Genomic DNA, 20795 nt, shown 5'->3' on the forward strand with positions numbered 1-20795 from the left:
GCAAATTCAAGGTGTTCGACCAGTCGTCAGGGAGGCAGGCGTCCAGCTTCAGGAAACTGTGAGCTTTAAGCTTAATAGAAAAGTAAATGCTAACACTGGGGAGGTTAGTAAAAGAAGGTTAGAATCTTGGCGGCGGAAAAAAAGAAAAGAAATCAGGGAGGAATCTGAACGAAATTGGTCAGACTAGCCTAAGAGTGCAGTAGAATTTGAAAACCTTTTTTTTCTTCAACTACAAAGGCGAGGTGAATGTATACAGCGACGTGACCGCTAAAGTGACTGTGCAACATCACCCTGCTTCAAAAAGGAAGCCACTATACATCATCATCACTCATAAAAACGTGATGCTGATTACTTTTCGGCCGGCGAAAATTCGACTGTGGTGAGGGCACTTGCGTGCATCTTATACGGGGTGTGTAATGGTTTAGGGAATATCGAATTCAATTTCACGCGGCAAATGCGTCAGAAATAAAGATGTTCGTGGCAGTTAGTCCGTTATAAGGGTTGCATTCCTGCCTGGCCATGACTGTTGCCGCTGTAGCGCTGGACGACCGCGTGATCAGTGCAGTCGCTATGGTAAAGAGGGGAGAGCGCGCTGCAACGTGAAATAAGCGCCGTTGCCATGGTTACGCGGAGCGACTCAACCTGGAAGTCTCCGCATGTGCGCGCGCAGCGAGGGAAGCGTCGTTGGTATGCCAGCGTGTGAACTCGGTAGCGACAGGTCCTCGAAAGAGAATCCCGGACGAGGTGTCTTTTTCTTCTCCGGGTACAATATAAGTGAATAAAGACATCAAACAACGACAGACGAGGCGATGCATGAGCGAAGAGGTTTTTGCGGAAGTGAGAGCAGAAGTAAGGACGAAATAAGACGTCGTCCGCAGAACTTCCGAACTACTGCGCAGACAAACGGAAGCCGCATGCAGGCAAAGCGGGCGCTGAAATTAGACTGCTCGAATGAGGTGCTTCCGAACCTAGCCGAATAACGGAATATCACCGCAACTGAACAACGTTAACGTCATCGTCGAAACGTCGCCGTGCGGTGCCTACGTCGTGCTCGTCGCGATGCGTTGAATTTTCGCGATATCGAATCGGGTGGTCTGCAATTTCATTCATTGTGGGAAACATTTCAGAGCATTGCAGCAAAGTTCCGGCAGCATACTGATCCGCTGCTGTGGAGGGTGATGCATGCTGCATTTATTTTCGTTACTCAGGTTAAATTACATTCGTATGAAATATATATAAATCTGGATCTAATATCTGCCAACTGTGTAGCGAGCTGGGCAAGCGGCTATATACCCTTCATTACCACTCAACCGCCATACGCCGGCGCGGCGCTCTCTCCCGCACGACGCGCGCACAACGTGATGGATCGTGCGCGGCTGTGGAGAATTTCGCAGGTGTTTCGCTTGGCTGCGCTGCGAGAGACTTCAAAGACGAGCTCGACGTGCTGCCGTCGTCTCCCTGGTATTTTTTTTTCGGTGCGCGCAATCGCGAAAGCTTTCCTGTCACGGTCGCCTGCATAAGTAGCTCCTTGGTGGAGAATTTAGCATCCAGGAAGAACTAGCGTTTCCACCCACGTGCTCGGGTGTGGTCTTTAAATTGAAACTGGCGATAATAAGTGTGCAATTGGCTAATTAAAAAAATGCGGTGAAAAAAAAGGGTGTTGCGGATGACGCACGTACACGTCCGCACGCGCAACTTGGCTGGTAAACTTGGACCCAGTGTTATGACAAAAGCGTATACCGATCGGAAAGCAGGCGCATTTGTTCGCAAGTGTGAGCTTGTTTGGACAGGCACGGCAGACGTGAGCGGGTCTGATGGACAGGCAGGCAACGAATACTGCCGGAAGTAAAATGAAACACGAACGCGCAAACATGAGCGATGTTGGTTTCAATAATCTGAAGTTGTGTTGGAAGTCGGGGTTACTGGCAGCGTGATACAGGCGCACTTAGCGTAATCGACTGTTCCCGTTATTTTAATTTAGCGATTACGGAAAAAAATGTGACAAATTGCGAAGCAATCGCGTTGCGTGCGTGGCACGTTCGCATTTCGCAACGCACGCACGCACACGCACACGCACACACCCGGTGGGCATTTTTTCCCCACTTTGTCTTTCCAAATTCTTTATCTGTTTCAATGACCTACCACATCCTCCCTTTTGCTTTCCGAGGTTTTCTTGACTGCCAACCCTTATTTCTGTCTTATTTTCAACGAGCCCCTCATTTCCCATTCTGATTCGCTACATGCATAGCGAGGGCCTCTGTTCTGGCAGTCTTGGTGCCATAGGGAGCGTAACAGGGTTCAACGCTGGTCGAACACTCTCGACATGTCGTGGACACTCGCGTCACGGCCCGGGGGCTAAAAAGAAGGTCCCCTTCACCCCGAGTAGTCTGAGTGGCGCGGGCTGCCACCCCCAAGCGCAGAAAACAAAAATAGAGAGTTTTAGCATAGCGGCTTGCGAAGGCTCACGCTATGGCGGCGGGTTAGCGGAACCCGACTGCGCAGGCGCGCGCTGAGAGGGCGAGGAAATTACCCCTCAGAAGAACGAATGCGCGGGCACTATGAAGGCCGGCCCGCGGAACTAATCCACCCCACCGGAACGAATTTCCACCTTCCCAGTCGGGCCCCACTACCCGCTAACCTTAGCGTAGCGGACGGTACCCGCTATGCTAAAACTCTCTAATACCTTAACATAAATACCCCAGAAAGTGGAGGGGAAAATAGCCCCGCCGGTAGCGTAGGGGTCATCGCACCAGACCGGTATTCTGGAGGTCGTGGGTTCGGATCCCACCCGGCGGGCATTTTTTCTCCACTTTCTTTCTTTCTGTCTTTCCAAATTCTGTTTCAATGACCTACCACATTCTCCCCTTTGCTTTCCGAGGTTTTCTTGTAGTGCTTCACTGCACGCGCCGTGTTAGCTCCGCGTGCAGTCGCCCGCTTCGCGCCTGAAAATACGTACATTCGCGTAGCGTGTTCCGCTTTGGCGCACAAAATGAGAGCGTCTTCGTTTCCCGTATGTATCATGCAGGCGGACCCACTCTAGCGTTGCATTTCTTGGCGTGTTCGCGGCGCTTGCCAAGTTCAAGGGGAGGTTTCCGCGGGGGGCGCTGCCTTCGGGGCCGTCTGCTCCCTGTGACTGTCGCTTGTTCGCCTGCAACGACTTTCTGCGGGTGATTGTCAAACATCGGACAGAGGCGAGATCAGGCTCTCTACAAGGCACCACATACTCGAATTAAGCAGTACACTGCGAAGAGTGCATACGAGCGCTCCTGGCCAGTGGGTCACTGCCGCAGGGGAAGGGGGGGGGGGGGGGGGGATTGATAGTAATCGATCGTTACGGTATTGGGTATGCTCGACGAAGAGGGTCACGTAAGACAGTGTCGCTTATGCCAATTGTCCAGTGTCGGGTGAGACAACCCAAAAGCGCCGAACGACTGTGCAGCCATAACCGGCATTGTGCGCGCAGTACGCACTGGTGCTTTTATGTTTACGTGTGCGTTCGTAACTTCCATTGTTTACCCAATCATTTTTACTGCTATAAAAAGAATATGCATTAAATTTACGCGAAAATAGCTCGTTCTGCAAGCTTATAAGCCCATGCCTAACTTGCGTTTGCTTTTGCCGGCCTCACCAGTCGCACAGCTAGTGCGGGAAATGAGCTAGTGGGTCGCATGGCCATTCTCTCTCTCTCTCTCTCCCCCCCCCCCTAATTATGTAGCTTATTTGAGTGAAGTTTGCGTTAAAAGTGGTGTCAGTGTTGTTCTAAGCGGCAATATTTCGAATGAACCAAACTTGCATTTTGTCTTCATGGCCCCTTTAATGTATACCGTCGACTTCATTGCGGAGCACGTGGCGTGCGTCGTCGTGGTTGTGTGGGGAGCTGCCCAGTGACGCGGGTCTCATCCAGTCACCTTGCTTGCTCGGGGAGCCGAGGTCATTCGGCGCTCGTCTCCGCGTTGGCTCGGGTCAACCTTCCGAAGCCGCCTTCCGAAATGCTCAGACGGCGTCTGAGGCATCGGCAAACGGGGCAGTCATGGAAGGAAGGGGTGCAGGGCATCTGTGGCCTATCTTGCAGGGCGCTATACTGAAAGGTTCCAGCAGATAGCGTGTGAAACGCGCGTGGAGCAGTGAAACGCGCTAAATTTGAACTGTTGACTCGAGTAAACCTCTAGCGTTCTTATCGCGGGAGGAGCGATTCTGTAGAGGAAGAGCATGAAACTTGCGCCGAAAAGAGAAGGCAGACATTTACTTGGCAGGGGCGGCACACGAGTATCGTCTTTCTACGACATTTGCAACGAAGTGAGCAGTTACGCGGCCAACTTTTTTTAGCGTGTTACCACTAGATGAGTACAGTAGAATCTCGATAAACGGAAATCGCGTAAACGGAGTTGCCGCTTAAACGGAACAGTTGCCTGGAATTTGGTTGGTTTTGTATTCAGATAACGTAAAAAAAACTCTCGGTAATCGGAACTAAAATTTCCGCATCACCGTGTAACGGAACCAGAAATGGAACTTCTTCTGAAATCCACTGGCATATGAGAATCAGCTTTTTACGGTTCCGGCTGTTTCGTTATTGTTTTTTTTTTCTTCCTCCAAGCTTTTTTAGCCTTGATGGCCTCGTAAGCCTCGTCTCGTAAGTGGTTAGCGCGCAACGAATGCAACATCGCACTTCTTGTTCCAGTCGTTCGGTGTCGATTCTAGACGCCGAGGCTACAGGGCTCACCTCCTGTCGCCTCGTTCGTGCCATCGTTGTGCTATTCGTCCTTCATTACCACGTTGCCGTCTTCTGAATTCGGTGGCTCGTAAGCACTCGCGAAGTTGAGGCCTCTAGCCTCCGTGAAGATGCAGTTGCAAGGACTCAATCAAAAATAATTGACGAATTTTGTGGTGCACAGCGACTCATTGTTGCCAAATCAACTTTGTGAATGCTGTGCCTACGCTTCTTGTAGTTTTCTTGCTTTCTGAAAACTATCAGCTACAGTCACTTTCTAGTGGTTAGAGTTCCATGACATGCCCTTAGAAGTGTGTACGCACATAAATTTGCACCTTAGAAGTTTGATGGTGCACGGGGCGCCACTCACTTAGGCAAGACCCCCGGCGTGTGGTACAGCCGTCCCACGCTTACAAGCGCGGGCCAGCGACCGAAAGCGTTCGGGCACAGCGAGTGAACAGCCTTTGGCGTCGGTTCCGAAGAACCCGCACGGCAGTATCTCACCCTTCGCAGTTCGGTAATGATCCTTCCGCAGGTTCACCTACGGAAACCTTGTTACTACTTTTACTTCCTCTAAATGATCAAGTTTGGTCATCTTTCCAACAGACCGGCGCAACCGAAAGGCCGCGCCGGACATCGGTCCGAAGACCTCACTAAATCATTCAATCGGTAGTAGCGACGGGCGGTGTGTACAAAGGGCAGGGACGTAATCAACGCGAGCTTATGACTCGCGCTTACTGGGAATTCCTCGTTCAAGGGGAACAATTGCAAGCCCCTATCCCAATCACGAAGGAAGTTCCACGGGTTACCCAGTCTTTTCAGACAGGGAAAAAAACACGCTGCCTCCTTCAGTGTAGCGCTCGTGCGGCCCCGGACATCTAAGGGCATCACAGACCTGTTATTGCTCTGTTTCGTGCGGCTAGGAGCCGCTTGTCCCTCTAAGAAGGTTGTAAGGTGCTGGGAACCCCGCACCTATTTAATAGGGTAGAGTCTCGTTCGTTATCGGAATTAACCAGACAAATCGCTCCACCAACTAAGAACGGCCATGCGCCACCATCCACCGAATCAAGAAAGAGCTCTCAATCTGTCAATCCTCAGTAAACGGAACTCCTGTTAAACGGAACTAATTTTTCCGGTCCCTTGAAGTTCTGTTTATCGAGAGTCTACTGTAGTTGCAGCCCTGTGGTCGAGCTCTGTGCGCGACCACCTGCGTGTTCCTTTTCCCCGCAAAGAGAGCTGCCGTGCCTCAAACCTTCGTGGGTTGGAGACCTTGGGGGTACACCTGAGTGAGCTTTTACTATTTCATGGTCGCTGTGACGTCACTGAAGTAAATGCCTGCCAAGCGCAAACCCTTAATTCTCTGTCTGTGCTCGCTATCCCTTCACCAACCAATGTCACGGCGAATATAAATGATCTCGAAAGTCGGTTCCCCGACGCCTACCGCAAAATTTTAATTACAAGTTGAATTGGGTGAAGTAACGTTAAGTCACGTTTCAAAAAAGAAAAAGAAAAAGAAAGAAAGATCTACGCAGCCTGTGGCAAGATTCGTGTAGCCTTAGTTCGCCGTCAATACAGGAGCGCGCATTTAGCTCACATGCGCACCTGACAAGAAAATGCGTGTTACTATGAGCTGAAGCGCCCATTATACGGCAGCATCATCACAATTCGAACCGCCGCAGGTGCCATGGTGACATGCTGGTTTATTCCCGCGCGAATCCGATCGCGCACCTTACAGATGTAGCTGACTTCGTGGTGTATGGCGAAATGCTTTAGTTTATTACCTCGGAAGCCGCTCAGGCACCTTGCAGACATAGCTTACTTTGCTGTATTCAGCGTAGTGTTTCTACACCCCGCGTAGTTTTTCTCCCTGGACCGCCGTTGACTTGGGTCGAGATTCCTGCGCGTCTCTCTCTCTCTCTCGCCTTCGCGTGATCCGGCAGCCGGTCTACGCACAGCGTTCTCCTTCGCCTCAGCAGCTCGGTGGGAGAGCGGGAGCTGTAAAACAAAGAGTGCAAGCGCTTTTCTCGCGCGGTAAACTGGTTTTTCTTTAGCCTGGAGGAAGAAAGCCGACGCACCTCACCCTCTGGTGGTTCCCCACACGTCTGTCTGTCTGACGCGCTGTTTTTTCGCCGGCTTTGATGGGAGTTCGCGCGGTTGCGCTAGTTGCGCGTCTCGCCGTCGCGCCTGGTCGAGGAAGCGTCAAAGCCAAATCGCGCGTGCCTTTCCTCTGCTGCGTGTTCCGCTACCCTGTGTGAAGCGTGGGCAACGCTGTAGTCACGTGGTGTGCGATACGCTGCAGTCAATACGTTCAGAGTTACGAAGAGCCTTCGTGTGAATTTTATGGCGTCACGAATGCATGCTTGGCTCCGGCGTTCTAACCAGTTCCACGGCCGCTGGCCAGTGCCTTCGAAGGAGCAATTAACTGTGAATTTTTAGTATTTCTTATTGTGACCACCTGGTGATCAAGCAAACAACTTTGCTCCAATAAACGTTTATTCCTGCTCGTAACGTTGAGCGTCTCTGATAAGTCCACGTACAGCTCTTGCGTCGTTCTGCTTCTTTTTGTGCCACAAGCAGCCCAGGGCTAGTCTAACACCAGCGCCTGAACTATATACAGATATTGTTCTACATACTTCTGCTGCTGCCCAGATTACTTCTGGCTAGTTTATGTCTTGCATCCCTGTAGTGCACTGGCGACAGGGACTGTGGAAGGGGGAGGATGTGATGTAGGGAGGTACTGAAGCAGTACGTAGTTTTCTGACGAGGGATCCTGTGCCTGAAGGGAATGTCTGGCACGTCCAGACTGTGTGGAGTGCAAGGAATTTTATATTTTGCTCACACAAGTAGCTCTCCACATAGCCACAGGCAGGGCCGTACCCAGAGGGGGGGTTTGGGGGTTCGAACCCTTCCCGAAATTTTTTCCAGGCAGCACGTAAACAATACTTACTGTTGCTTTCAGCCAAATTACCCCCTTCACAAAATTCATAACACCCCCCGAAAAAAATTTCTGGGTACGGCCCTGGCCACAGGTCACACATCAAGTGTGGTTTGGTTGATAAAATAAAATCCGCTGATGCTTTCAGAGTACACTAGGCTTGCACATGAAATGGCAGCGCGTCTGTATCCGTTTGAAGCGGGATTCCTGCAAAGATGCCACATGATATAGGGCTTGAAGCAGAAATGGTTCACGTAGATTGTCCTGCAGCGCATCTTGTGTGGCGCATGCTCACTGGGGATGATCCACATTTTGATTACCTCCTCGAGTGATGAGCCATTGCGTGGCGCTGCTAAGTTTGCCACCCTTTGTCCTGCAGGGGCCTGATCCGGATCACCAAGACGAGCCTATACTTCAAATCATGCCTCAAAGCAAATCGCACGGTGCCCATGGTTTTCCAGAGCGTGGCCAGCCGCAACTTGGACAAGGTGTGCTTCATCATGGAGCACAATCGGTGGACGTTCAAGCAGGTGAGCGGTGGCGGCATTGCGTGCCGTCCTTTTGCCTTGCCCCACGGGGGTTGCCCGCGATTTATTCTGGATGGGCTTAAAAGAACAGCCTGCTCTTTCACCTGCAGCTTGATCCGCACACGCGTAAGCTGCCAACAAAGCACTCGCGTCTGCTGGTTGTTTCATTCATTCCCTGGTGAACAGTAACGCAGTTCAGAAACGTATTTCAAAATTGTCCCCATGTGTGGAAAACAGCGCTTTCTTCTTCCTGGACGCCTACGTGGTACTTGAGTGCATAAGAGCAGCATGACAGGACAAGCTGCACTTCGAAGTGGAGAAGCTTGCAGAAGGTACAAGCCTCTGAAGCCAAGAAAAATGATATTTTGAGTGCAATGAATCGCGTGCAGCATGCTTGCCCTACAGCACTAAATGTATTCCAGGGAATTCTTTTAGGTGACAGAAGAAAAGCAACCACCTAAATGCAGCCTAATGCAGGGCCAGCCTTACTTCATTCGGCACCCTGTGCGAATGAACTGCTTCCAAGGCGCCCCTCTCCCTCTCCCTCTCCCTCTCCCTCCCTCTCTCTCTCTCTCTCTCTCTCTCTCTCTCTCTCTCTCTCTCTCTCTCTCTCTCTCTCTCTCCCCTTCCCCCCCGCCTGTCAAGCTGAAACTGTCTATAACTAGGATCCAGCAAACTCTCCGACTACAGAGCGGTGTAGACAAGGATACCACGCGAGCGTAACGCCATATATTGCGGCGCCCATTAAAATCCGTGTAATCGTAAAACTGTGCGCCACACCTTCAGCGTAAGAAAAAAAAAATCATAAGAAGTAATAAAAACGGCCTATGGCCTTCACAATTTGATATAACACGCTTATATTGCCCCTGAAAAAAAAATGTCTTATCTGCAATGAATTTTTGCTGAGAGGTGAAGACGACTTTAATAGGACTTTAATTGTAAGCTATATTTTCCACATTGTGTGCTGCACAGTGAAGCATATGTCCGTCCACAAAGGGAGCGTAATTTAAGAGAAAACGGCTGTAACTCCTGTTTTATCAAAACCATCCCAAACTCAATTATATGACAATTTGCCGCCAAGACAGCTCTACTGTTACGCGAAATTTAATTTACGTTTCAAAATTACACACTTCACAGTGAAGTTGTGAATATTGGAGAATTCCCATCTGCTGCCCATACAATGGCTTCTACGGGAGGGAAACGGACAGCCCATGTTAGTCCGCCGGAATAAAACTCTAGTCCGTGTAAGTTTCATTCTGGTAATCAACTAGGAAGTATGCTAAATCGCAAATTGCAAACAAACGCGTGTTTTGTTATGTGCACTCCTTGGACTGTGCCCCGGTAAAACCATATTGTCGCTCACATTGAGGCTCGGCATCACAGCTTCGCAGGCCATCCTTCTTCCCAGGGAGGGAGGACACTGAATTTATTTTAAACCGAAAACTTTCTTGGTGGGAACGATGGCGTCCTGCCAAAAAACTAATGCATTTCCCTATAGACTTGTTGGCCGACCGAAAATCTCTCGTAAAAATATAAAAAAAGATCCTAGCGCCTTCATATTCTGATACAAAACGGAGATTGCTCCTGAAAAATGTCTTCCAAGCAATTCATTTGGGTTCAGAGGTGAAGCCAACTTTCAGGGTATTGATGTACGCCTGGTCTTTTTGTAAGCTGGCTTCCCCACATTGCTTGTTCTGCAGTGCAGCATGGCCATCTGTGGAGGGAGTATCATTACAGAAAACGGCTCTAACTCTTTGCGCTATCAAAAGTATGCCGAAACAAATCACACGACAAATACACGCTACGACGACTCTGCATGCGTGAAACTGGGCTTCTATTGTCTTAAAAAGTTCAGTTGAGAATCGTGAAAAAGGGAAGGTTCTGGATAAGCCAATACATTCATCGATTATGAAGAAGGAGTACAATAGTATATATCTCATAAATCACGTATCGGTGTAAATTTAGGTCATTCGTAGTTGCGTGTAATTAGCGCACAAAAAATCGTAGTTTTCACGCTTCGCTCAACTTTCTTTAAGAACGGATGGTAGATTTTTTTATAATTACCATTTTGCAATTGATTCTTCTCGCTTTTTGGGAGGATAACCAATCGTAAGACGAAATTGTGTTTGACAGTTCATTCACCCGAGCTATGTATTTCGTTTGCTGAAGCCTGCAACGGGCACAGCAAATCAACGCGCCAGCCTGAATTAGGTTCTCATGCATGACTGTGACTAGGGTCTGATCAGGTCACAAATAATGTACATTTCAAGCAGATAATGCTGCTTAAAATGCACAAACGAAAAGAGGCTTGCCAGTAAAAAAGAAAAAAAAAAAAAGGTTCCTTTTATTAACCAAAGTGCCAGGCAAGTGCAGCCATTCATCAAAGAGCTAGCATGCACTAGTGAAGCCCAAGATTGTCTGATTGTCTGATTTTGGCTGTCTGATTTTAAGCCTTTGCAAGCACCCAACCAGAGTTGGAGGCACAAATATGACTGGCATTAAAACGAAACAAGTACTTGAAGATATTGGCGTCGGTGAGACATATTAAGGCCCGCATTAGTGCAGACAGTCCCCAATATATCCACTGCCCTTCTATATGATGCTATCTTTTTTATTTTCTCCTTTCCCCTGCTACTCTTCTTTTTACTAATTTATCTTTTCCCCATTCCCCTTCCTGTAGAGTAGCATGTCGACGTACGCATTTTGGTAAACCTCTCTGCGTTTCCTTTTTCAATTAAGAGCTTCTCTCTGTCTCTCTTTCTCGAAACAAGTGGTGCTGTGGCTACTTTCAAATTTCAGGAGCAATAAGATCTCCGTACTGAAGGGACCGATAAGCATCCGTTCGTTTTTCTTTCAATGAATACGCCCATTAAATTATGGATTTTTCTACAGCACCATGTACGTGCGCCTCCTCATTGGTTAACCGTGCTGTGCAGAGAACCAGACAGACAAGGAAACAGCGGTGAAATGCGGAAGGGGGGGTCCTAGTACTAAAGAACTACAGCAGCAGGTGCGCCAGCTCCACGTAGACACGTCATGTAACATGTTGACAGAAGGACAAAGTTTCAGCGTTAAACTTGGTGACAGTGGAGTAGGGGAATCTCTTGGCTTTTACATAGAAAATGTACATATATTATTTTTATAATCGTGAATTTATTCGAGGCTGTATAAAAGTGTCTCGGCTGCGGTCTGAGGTTGGTGCACCACTTTTCCTCACACACATGGGCAAAAGTCGGGGACAAATGATTGGTGTCAATATGAGGAAAACCTCCTCAAGTAATGTTGCAGACATGTGAGGTTTGTCAGGATTGATGAGGGTAGTTAGCCTAGCATGAAAATATAGGCATTATCTTGGGCTTTAAGGAGAATTCTTCAGTTTCTTCTGTTGCTCTTTAAAACGTTCAACACATGTCAGCAATTTAAGCACATCTGCCTGTCTTTTCTTTAGCAAACAGCCCTGCTTAGAAATGTGCATAAGAGGAGACAGCTGTATACTCACGGGTGGCTGTAATAAAATTTTTCTTCTGTTTGCTTGCAATACGAGAGGGAGCAGATTTCAATTGGAGCCAAAAAATCCCGGGGATGCCTTCCACGGGACAAAGCCCATAACATCAGCCTCTACTCGATAAATGAAGATTTAATTCTTTTTGCCTCTCTTAAAATAAAACCAACCTGGGCTTTAAAATAATGTTAGACTCATGTACAAAGTAACAATAGTAGCAAAAAAATCATTCTTTACTCAAAAATAACATCAATTCAATTTTCTGCCTTAAATATAGCTTACTTTTCAGACTGATAACTTTGCGACAAGGCACCCTTTCAGCATATGTTCTGTTCTTGTTTCAGCATTTTGTTCCAGCATAAGTGTCGGAAAGCAAAAGTAACCCTCGATTTAGTTTTGTGAATACAATCTCCCGAAGCCTCCTCAGGCGGTTTCTCGGAAGGCTAATTCCACCTTCGCGCCCTCATTTTGGTGTGAAATTGTGGGTCTATGTTTCTCGGTATAAGATTGATAATTTGGGATTATTTGGACACAGGCGTTTTCTCCCTCACATCAAAGTGCACCGCTGTAGTCTCTTCTTTTGATGGATGGAGGACAGAGCCGGGTGGACAGTAGAGGGAGGGAGATGGGGGAGGGGGGCATTCAGTGCAGGTAGGCGCCCACTTTTCTCCGGCGCCCTGTGCGACCGCCCTGGTCGCCCACCCCTAAGGCCGGCACTGGCCTAATGGCTACAGAAAGAAAGCTCTGACTTCCTTAAAAACTTTATAGTAGCTTTACTGTATTCAGAGATGTCCTCTAAAGTGCTCGTCCAGCCCCTGTGTCTGGTCAATGTACCAATAAATTTTCTCTCATGTTACTGATGGCTAGTCTCTTGGTGAGCTGCATCGGTAACTGCCCTGGACTGGAAGGGATTGCAGGTTAGAATCATGGATAAGGAGAGTTTTTTTTTTTTACTGCCAAGTTTTAAGAAAGCTGTTTAGCTTTCCTTTGCTTCCATGTTACTTCACTTGGGTGGTTGGAAATTGTTCTGCTGTAATACAAACTCTGTGGAAGTACATTTCACAATGCTAGGTAACTTTCAAAGATGTCTTTTCGACTGTTAATGAACTAGATAACATCACTACATTCTCAGCATTGCGTGCATGCAGTGCTTTCACGTGTTGCCTGCTTGAACGACTCCAGTACCCTGCTTTATCTTTGCATTCTCGTAATTTATTGTCCTGCATGCAGTCTTAGCTACTCATTTAGGCATTTATTTGGTTATCTTTAGCCCAAGGGGCATTTGGGCATTGAAAAAGAAAGAAACAGTGCTACCACAAGGAGGCACAGGTACGATTTCTCCCTACAAGTGTGGTGCGGCAACAGCTGAGCCTGTCCTCCTCCCCCCTTGTGCAGGTGGATGACTTCACGAACCGGGTGGCCAACTGCTTCCTGCAGCAGGGACTGCGGCCCGGTGATGAGGTGGCTGTGTTTATGGACTCGCGGCCCGAGTTTGTCATGCTCTGGCTGGGCCTGTCCAAAGTGGGCATTGTGGCCGCCCTGGTCAACACCAACCTCAAGTCCGACCCGCTGCTCCACTCGCTCACCTGCATCAACGCCAAGGCCATCGTCTTTGGCAAGGAGCAGGCCAATGGTGAGGCCTTTGGACGCCTCGGGAAGGCACCTCGTATGACCTGCATCTGTTTGCTGCAACGCCTTCTCTGTGACTCTGTCAAGCTGTGATGTGGTTGAAACCTTTCGGGGTTGCATTTTTCAGGGACTCGGTAATGGGCACACTAAGGCCAGTGTGACATTTTGAGGGTACCGTGTGCACGAGCATTGTTGCCAAAGCTAGCAATGGCTGTGGCAATGCCACACAGCTTGAAATTAATAAGCCAAAAGGCACAAAAAAGCCAAAAGGCATGGCGACCTTATTTCCACGTGGCAGTATACATCTTTAGGAAGAATGGGGGTGTCGCGCTTCTTATGCAGCCGCATCTGTGGCAAGCAAATAGAGTGGAAAGAGATTTTTTTTTCTTTTTTGCCAGTATTTTGCTTCATTCTGTTTCTGACTTGCATTGGTTTTACAGTTGTATCCTGATTTTTCGAAACCTGTTTTTGTGGATTTTCCAAATTAATGAACAGATTCCAATTCCCCCGCAGTTGCTCAGAGTAGGCTCAATGCTTCCTAGATTTTGCAAAGTTCCTGATTTGACTTGAGCATCCCAATGACATTGCTAAATCGAGATTCAACTCTAGTGCCTTGTATAGTACTTTTCCCCTAGAAAACAAATTTATACATGCACATACACTGGCACGGTATTTCAAAATGGGCATTGCATTTCACGATGGGCAAATGTAATGTATCCACAGTGACCTGGCATCGTTGGAGCTATACATACTTCTGGAAAAATGGCCACAAGCTGATTTGTAGGATTTTGCAGCCTCGACAATCACTCATGACTATTTAGGCATTCTGGCGTGAGTGCTAGGGAAGTGCTTGTTTACTCTTGCATGGCTACTTGCTCCCAGAGTGCATTGCGAACATTACGCTAAGCTTAGGGATGTAATGCCGACACAAGTTACTGGCATTAGAGGCCAGAATTCAGTGCCAGATACTTGGTCTTGAATAGTATCAGCATGCAGCATGTAGCAAACAGTTTTTGCTATTGCTGTTTCTGTGCTGCTGAGCACAAGGACGCGGTTTCGATTCCCGGACGCGGCGGCTGCTTCTCTGATATAGGTGAAAAGCGAAAAGGCCCGTGTGTTTGAGATTTTGGTGCACGTTAAAGATCCCCAGGTGGTCAAAATTAATCCGGAGCCCTCGACTACAGCCCACCTCATCATCTGTGTAGCGTCGGTGCTTCAAACCCTACAATCAATCAGTTGCTATTGCTGTTTCAATGAGGGGCAGTGCCAGGTTTTATGGCATCATGGCGACCTCATTTCCAAACTTCCAGTTTTCGTAGCTCCGTCTTGCCAGAGAAGTCTCTATTACATTTGGTTCAGCTCTTGTTGTGGCATACTGGCAGAGTCCTGTACACTGTGGCTCCCAATATTGCATGAAGCAGTGGCATAGGCAGACAGGGACGTTCACATGTTATGAACTCCCCTCTGCCTATGGCACTGACCCAAAGGCCTTCTGACTTGTTTGGGGTCCTACAGCTAGGTACACAAACGGCTTGTCATTCTCAAATTTACATCATTACCATCACGTTGAACTGTTGAGGTTTTATGAAAGAATTTTCCTTATCTCTTTATCTACTATTTGACATACCGCTTAGTTACTCCATTTTCCATTAAAAGTTAGAGCTTTTCCTGCCTTGTTAAACCCAAGATACATAGGATTGGCCTCGAGGTAGCAAGTATATTGGCTTCAAACTTGTGGCACTATATTCGCTAGTGTCCAAAGCAGGCATGTTGTCCCTAACAGGGCTCTTTATGTTCTCCTAAAGGCTCTTGTCACGTTGACCCAAATAATTTCCCCCGGGCAAAAATTATCACTTGTGTACTGGGCAAGGCAAGTTATAACCCTTTACTTACTCATCTGGTGTGTAAATAAAGTTTTTAACAAAATTGTTCGAGTCAGCTGTCACAGCAGTTGTTCTAATTTTTCTTAGAGGAAGGGGGGGGGGGGGGGGGGCTGCTTGAATACCACTGACTGCGTGTGGCGGTAGCTTCTCCAGTTCTCTTGAAAGCACACACGAGATGTCTTTGCTAAGACGTACCTGCCACAGTGACCCAATATACTAACTACTGAGCATGCTAGTATGTTCATTCCTAGCCAAAACAGCTGGTTTTTCTTATTGGGACACGTTAAAGATCACCAGGTGGCCTATAGTTTAACTTCAGTCCTCCACCGTGGCTAATCTAGGTGTAGCTTCGGTGCGTAGAACCAAAATTTGAACTTTGATGAGACATGCTTGCAGCTCGATTTGGCTGCCATCTGGAAAAGCTTGGAGTGTGTTTCCCAGCAGTGTTTAGGATGAACAGTCTCTCCTTGTTAAACCCAAGATGCATAGGATTGGCCCCACTGATGGCATTCCAATGTGTGCAGCCATGAAGGATGTGGCCCCTTCTCTCATGGAAAAGGGCGACTACCACTACTACGTCTATGGAGCCTGCGACACCCAGCCCTTGCCAGCTGTTGACCTGGAGGAGCTAATCAAGAACAGCTCGGCAGTTCCAGCGGACATTGACTTCAAGGGCAGCATCCATGGTGAGCAACATGCGTTTTGCTTGGCAATGGAATATTGATAAAAGAGGAGCCTTTCAGGGCAAAAAGTCATCGCAAGTCTGTTTCCTGCACTATTTTTATTTATCGGTAGCTATTGCTACGCTGGGAACACAAATACGTCATTTTTAGCAGCAGCAATTGCTTATTAAAACTAGCTGTTGGGCAAGTTGGTGCACCAGAGCGCTTGTCCCGTCGTTCTTTCGTGTGTCGTTGCCTACGTCACTCTCTAATTTTTGAGCAATTGGTTATTAACTCAGAAAATGCCAAAACTATGAACGCAGATATCGCTACCTCGCATTTTTCCTAACAACAATTTCTGACGTCACAAGTTGGGAATAGGAAATGTGATGGGAGGAGCTTAAATTTAACCAGTTTTTCTTTTTAAAACAACAACAAAGTAAGGACATAAAAATATAAAATAAATGTATTTCTAAACTCTTGGTGAGCATATAATAAAGACACTAACTTCAGTTTTTAAACATAACTGAATAGGCTGCATCAGTGCCACAGTCGGTAATTAGGTTTGTTTGAGTTTTGATTTTGGTCGAATCATTTGCATTGGTGCAGAAGTACAATGAACAGTTTTATGTGGGTGTATTTCAAAGATATCGCCCATTGTTGATGCCAGTGTGCATGCCGTATAAACTGATGCAAGGGCCTTACCCCCGAAGTTTGGAACGTGATGTTTCGAAAACGAAACAACAACATACAAAAGAAAAACATTTCGAAACTATTTTTAAAGACCGCGCACCGACTTTCAACACGCGCCGGCCGCTGTCAAGACGTGTTTTGAAATATTTCTTAACCCTTTCCGTACCGTGAAAAAAAAAGACAAGTGTACCAAATTTACCGAAAAATATTTTCCCCTCAATTTGTAGAGCTTTTTCTTTCTGAATAAAACGGCCCTATTATTTCGGTGAAATAGCGTGCCTTTATTTCTCTAATTGTGTAAAAAAAGGTTACTCTAAGATGGCTTCACACGGCACCATTATTTTGATGAAATAACGTTCCTTTAGTTCTTTTATTGTGCAAAAAAGATTGGCCGAAGATGACCTCACCGCATGGCCGCAGTGTCTTGCAACAAAGCATCGTCAGGGCTTTTTTGCAAGACAAGTCTATAATGGATAAAACCAGCGCAAAACAAGTCTCAGGTTAAAAATAAACCAACATGATAAACAACATAATAAATACGAACGTGTTAGTGGCCATCTAACTTTGTTTACCCGGGCGTGCACGGCGCATCACCCCTCTCTTGCAATCGGGGAAAAAAAAATACAGCCTGTAGAAGCCACATCGCTGTATGGAAAGGCACATCTACTGAGTTGATTGCTTGTAGATATATAGTTCCCTGTCTGAGAGCCCCTGTTATCTGATCCGTATGCACGCTTTCACTTCCGCACCACGGCGGCGGCTACTGACCTTGGAAAACGAGCGCGCTCGCGGTAGAGATAGGATATCGCCGTGTCCCGTACTTGGCAGCGAAACTTGCGCTTTTAACTGTACGCCGGCTGGAATAAAACGGTGTAGAGTTTGCAACGACCGCTGTGACAGTGCACTACGGCGCGGTGCGCATTGCGGTAAAGCTGCACCTTGGGGTGTGCAGTTTGCGTGTTACCCGCACGCTTTCCAACTTTTATGCTGAAATTATTGGTGTGAGTTAGCGCTTCAAAATACGGTATGTGCGTTCATCGCAACGTCACATGGTGGCGGTGGGAAAGTACTTAGGCATTTACGCGGTATCATTCAAGTTAAATGTCGTTTGAAACGTTGCCCTGGAACATTGCGCGCTTCGCGTGCCTGAACTTCAATGTCAGCGCGCGAAAAATGTGTCAGGGTACAGGCGCCTCGCGCAGCTCAGAGCAGGGCCTTCTCAATAACAACTGTTTGTTCTCCTTCATATCCTCACTGCCGGCTGCCCGCGCGCCGATGTGTTCAAGCCTGTCATATGCGCGCGGTGGCGTAGAGAGAGGAGGTGCGCGCAGCGCAAAACGAGCAAGGTTTGTTTTTCAGTATGACATAACCTGATTTAGCGTACATTTTTTTTTTTTGCGAAAAAGCGGCATATTGTAAAACAGACTGGAAAATAATGCGTGCGCAAATTACGGTAGTAAATCACACGTTTTTCGCCAACTTGAAAAATAAATAAAAAACTTCATTGATCCGCGCAGGTAGGGTGAACTAGCGCAGGGGCCACATCGCGAAAATCCACCCCTTGATATAAAAAAAAAATGGGGGAAGGGGGGGGGGGGGGGGGGGGGGGGGGGCTGGCTGCGGCCCTTGCAATAGTTTATACGGCATATAAAATAGGTAGCGGGAAGAGCCACCAAATTGCATACCGTCATGGGGTCCCGGGAGGGGGAATTTTCTTTCTTTTTTTTTTTTTTTTGCATGCAATAGATTGCTAGTTGAAACCATGCAGCTGTCAGAATTACTCTAACTACTCTGGTCAACTGCGCGTCTTATTTTCAACACCTTCTGTTAGATGGCAGCAGCTAAGAGGTTCAGTAGGGTTGTTCACCTAGCCTAGGCTAGGCGTTTGTTCAGCACTGGGTGGTGCGCTCAATTGTATCGCCTAAAATTAGAGGGAAACGAGGGAGAGAGAGAAACGTGAATTGTATTTTTTTTATTGCTAAATGAACAAGGCATCATTTGTAGTTGTGATCTTTCCGTTGAAATAAAAAAAGTTACTGAGCCCTCAGTGTTGCTTCAGGAGTTAGCATGGATGCCATTAAAGAGACACTGAGATGAATTTGTCAGTCTTATTGTTAGTTGCAGTGTGCGTTTAACTCATTTTAACCTATGCAATCCATATTACTTGACTATTCACTGGAAGTACAAGGCTTTCGTTTATCTTAATGGGCTGCAGAAGAGAAAGCTATGCGCAATTTACCGTTGCTGCGCCAAGTGTTGTAATGACGTCCCACTGATCTGCAAAGTGCTTTCGTATTATCTTATCGTTTCAAAATGCTAATTTTTACCAACTTCATGATTAATAGGGGCTTCTGGTTTGTTCTTCACACGCCGGTTGTGCTGGATGAACATGTCAGAAATTAGCTGACTTGCCAATGGGTTGTGGTAGCTTACATCTAAAAGCGCGAGGGTTCCAGCTAGTTGGTAATCCATGAGCAACACAGTGCGAAAAAAGTCCAGGGATAATACAAAGACTACAAACAAACTTTGTAGTCTTCGTCTTGTCCCTGGTCTTTTTTCGCGCTGTGTTGCTCATAGCTTACATGAGCAAAATTTCGGGGACAATGGTTTGAGGGTGCTTTCAAGGCCACTTACTCTTCTTGTTGAAAAAAGGTTATAAATTGGCCAAAAAAACATAGATCATGGCTTACGCACTCTGCACTTTAATCCGGTAAGGTAATTAAACAATTTTTACGGCTCATCTAGCAACCCTTTATTTAAGCTGTTGCCTGTACTTATTTCGAAATAGCGAAAAAAGATCACATCCAGTTTGAACAACGGTGCAAGCCTGATGTCACAGCAGAGCTGTGCTCGTCTCACTAAGCTAAACTCGACGAGCGCCATATAAGTCACTCACAACCATTTACCCTGTGTATATATATATATATATATATATATAGCACTTGTCAGCAGAAGACCAAATCGAATGCAAAGTAAAGTATTGAAGGGCTTTATTTGTACAGTGTCCTCTTCAGTCTTCATATACTTCATTGTCCGCTGCTGCAAAGTCTTCGTCGAGCTCTCCCTCGCTGTTGAAGACCTGCACTATTCCTTGTTGTTGTTGTTCTTCTGGGCAATTGCATTCTTGCCTGGCAGTGCGGTGCGCTTCCTGGTAAGCCACCTCTTCTTTGGGCGTCTGGATCTTCTTTGGTTGCCCCATCCCTCATGTGTGTGGCACAAAGTCCGAGGAAGTTCTTCCGCCGCCGCGGCGATTTCGAGTTTTATGAGCGCAGGTGGTTGCCCCTAGCAACGCGGAACGAGTGATGTCAGGAGCAAACGACAGTTGTTTTGTCAGCGACACTGTTTGCTCAATTTCTGACTGGCACGTGCGCGCGGTATTTCTTCTGTTCTTTTAGCAAGCCCCTAATGTGGCGCAGGCGCACGTGGAAGCCTGGGTGGTGCCGGGCACTCCTAACGAAACGCGTGCTCACGTGCACTCGGCATTTTTTTAGTATTTTTTCTGTTTATGGACGGCGCTACCAAGAGCTTAAACAGCTCTGCTGTTAAAAAGGAGTATTTAGAGATTCGTAAAAAAAGATGTAGCCAGACCAAACCAGACCAAACCACTAACCCCGTGTCATTGTGTTGACTGTGTTGGCATCTCTACCTTTGCAGACAAACTGGTGTACATTTACACGTCTGGAACAACTGGCCTCCCCAAAGCAGCTATCATCAAGCACAGCAGGTGGGTCCCTAGCATCTTTTACTCCATTTGCTATGAACCCAAATGCAGTGTGTCTGGGTAACAACAGTGGTAGAATACCGTATTTCCTCGATTCTAAGCACCCCCTTTTTCCACAATCGTGATGCCCAAAGTGAGGGGGGTGCTTAGATTCGAAAAACCTAAAATTACACTCCCGTCACTTTTTTTCGTGGCCGTATCTCTATGAGACGGGCACAAGGAATCATATTTTATTTGCAAACATTCAAGAGAAAAATAATTACTGACAGTGAACCCACCACTTATGTATAATACTTGGCCACCCTGACTACCATTCAAGTCCGTTGTGCTGCTTGGGCTGCCGCTCTCAGCATCTCCCAGCAGGTTGTCTTCTGTTCCATTGAAGTAGTTTCCAATTGAAAACATAAATGTCTTGGCCACAATGTCAACGTGGGCCCTTTAAGCGTCTAAAATTCACCTTGGGATGGTTTCTTAGAAACGCGGTGCGTAGACTCTCATGCAAACTTTTTATTCAGTTGTTTTTCCCAAAAGTAGG

General features: G+C 47.2%; 1 protein-coding gene across 1 annotated transcript in view; it reads left to right on the forward strand.

Moving 5' to 3' along the window:
* Positions 1 to 20795, forward strand: part of LOC144139885 (long-chain fatty acid transport protein 4-like) — a 141285-nt gene that overhangs the window by 101658 nt on the left and 18832 nt on the right. The window contains exons 2-5 of the mRNA XM_077672125.1: positions 8023 to 8173; positions 13068 to 13305; positions 15709 to 15870; positions 20194 to 20263. Coding sequence (XP_077528251.1) covers positions 8023 to 8173; positions 13068 to 13305; positions 15709 to 15870; positions 20194 to 20263 — 621 coding nt within the window. The remainder of the gene's footprint in view (positions 1 to 8022; positions 8174 to 13067; positions 13306 to 15708; positions 15871 to 20193; positions 20264 to 20795) is intronic.

The sequence above is a fragment of the Haemaphysalis longicornis genome, unplaced genomic scaffold, assembly GCF_048455015.1.
Source record: "Haemaphysalis longicornis isolate Haplotype H1 unplaced genomic scaffold, Haemaphysalis longicornis Haplotype H1 scaffold_1, whole genome shotgun sequence".
NCBI lineage: Eukaryota > Metazoa > Arthropoda > Arachnida > Ixodida > Ixodidae > Haemaphysalis > Haemaphysalis longicornis.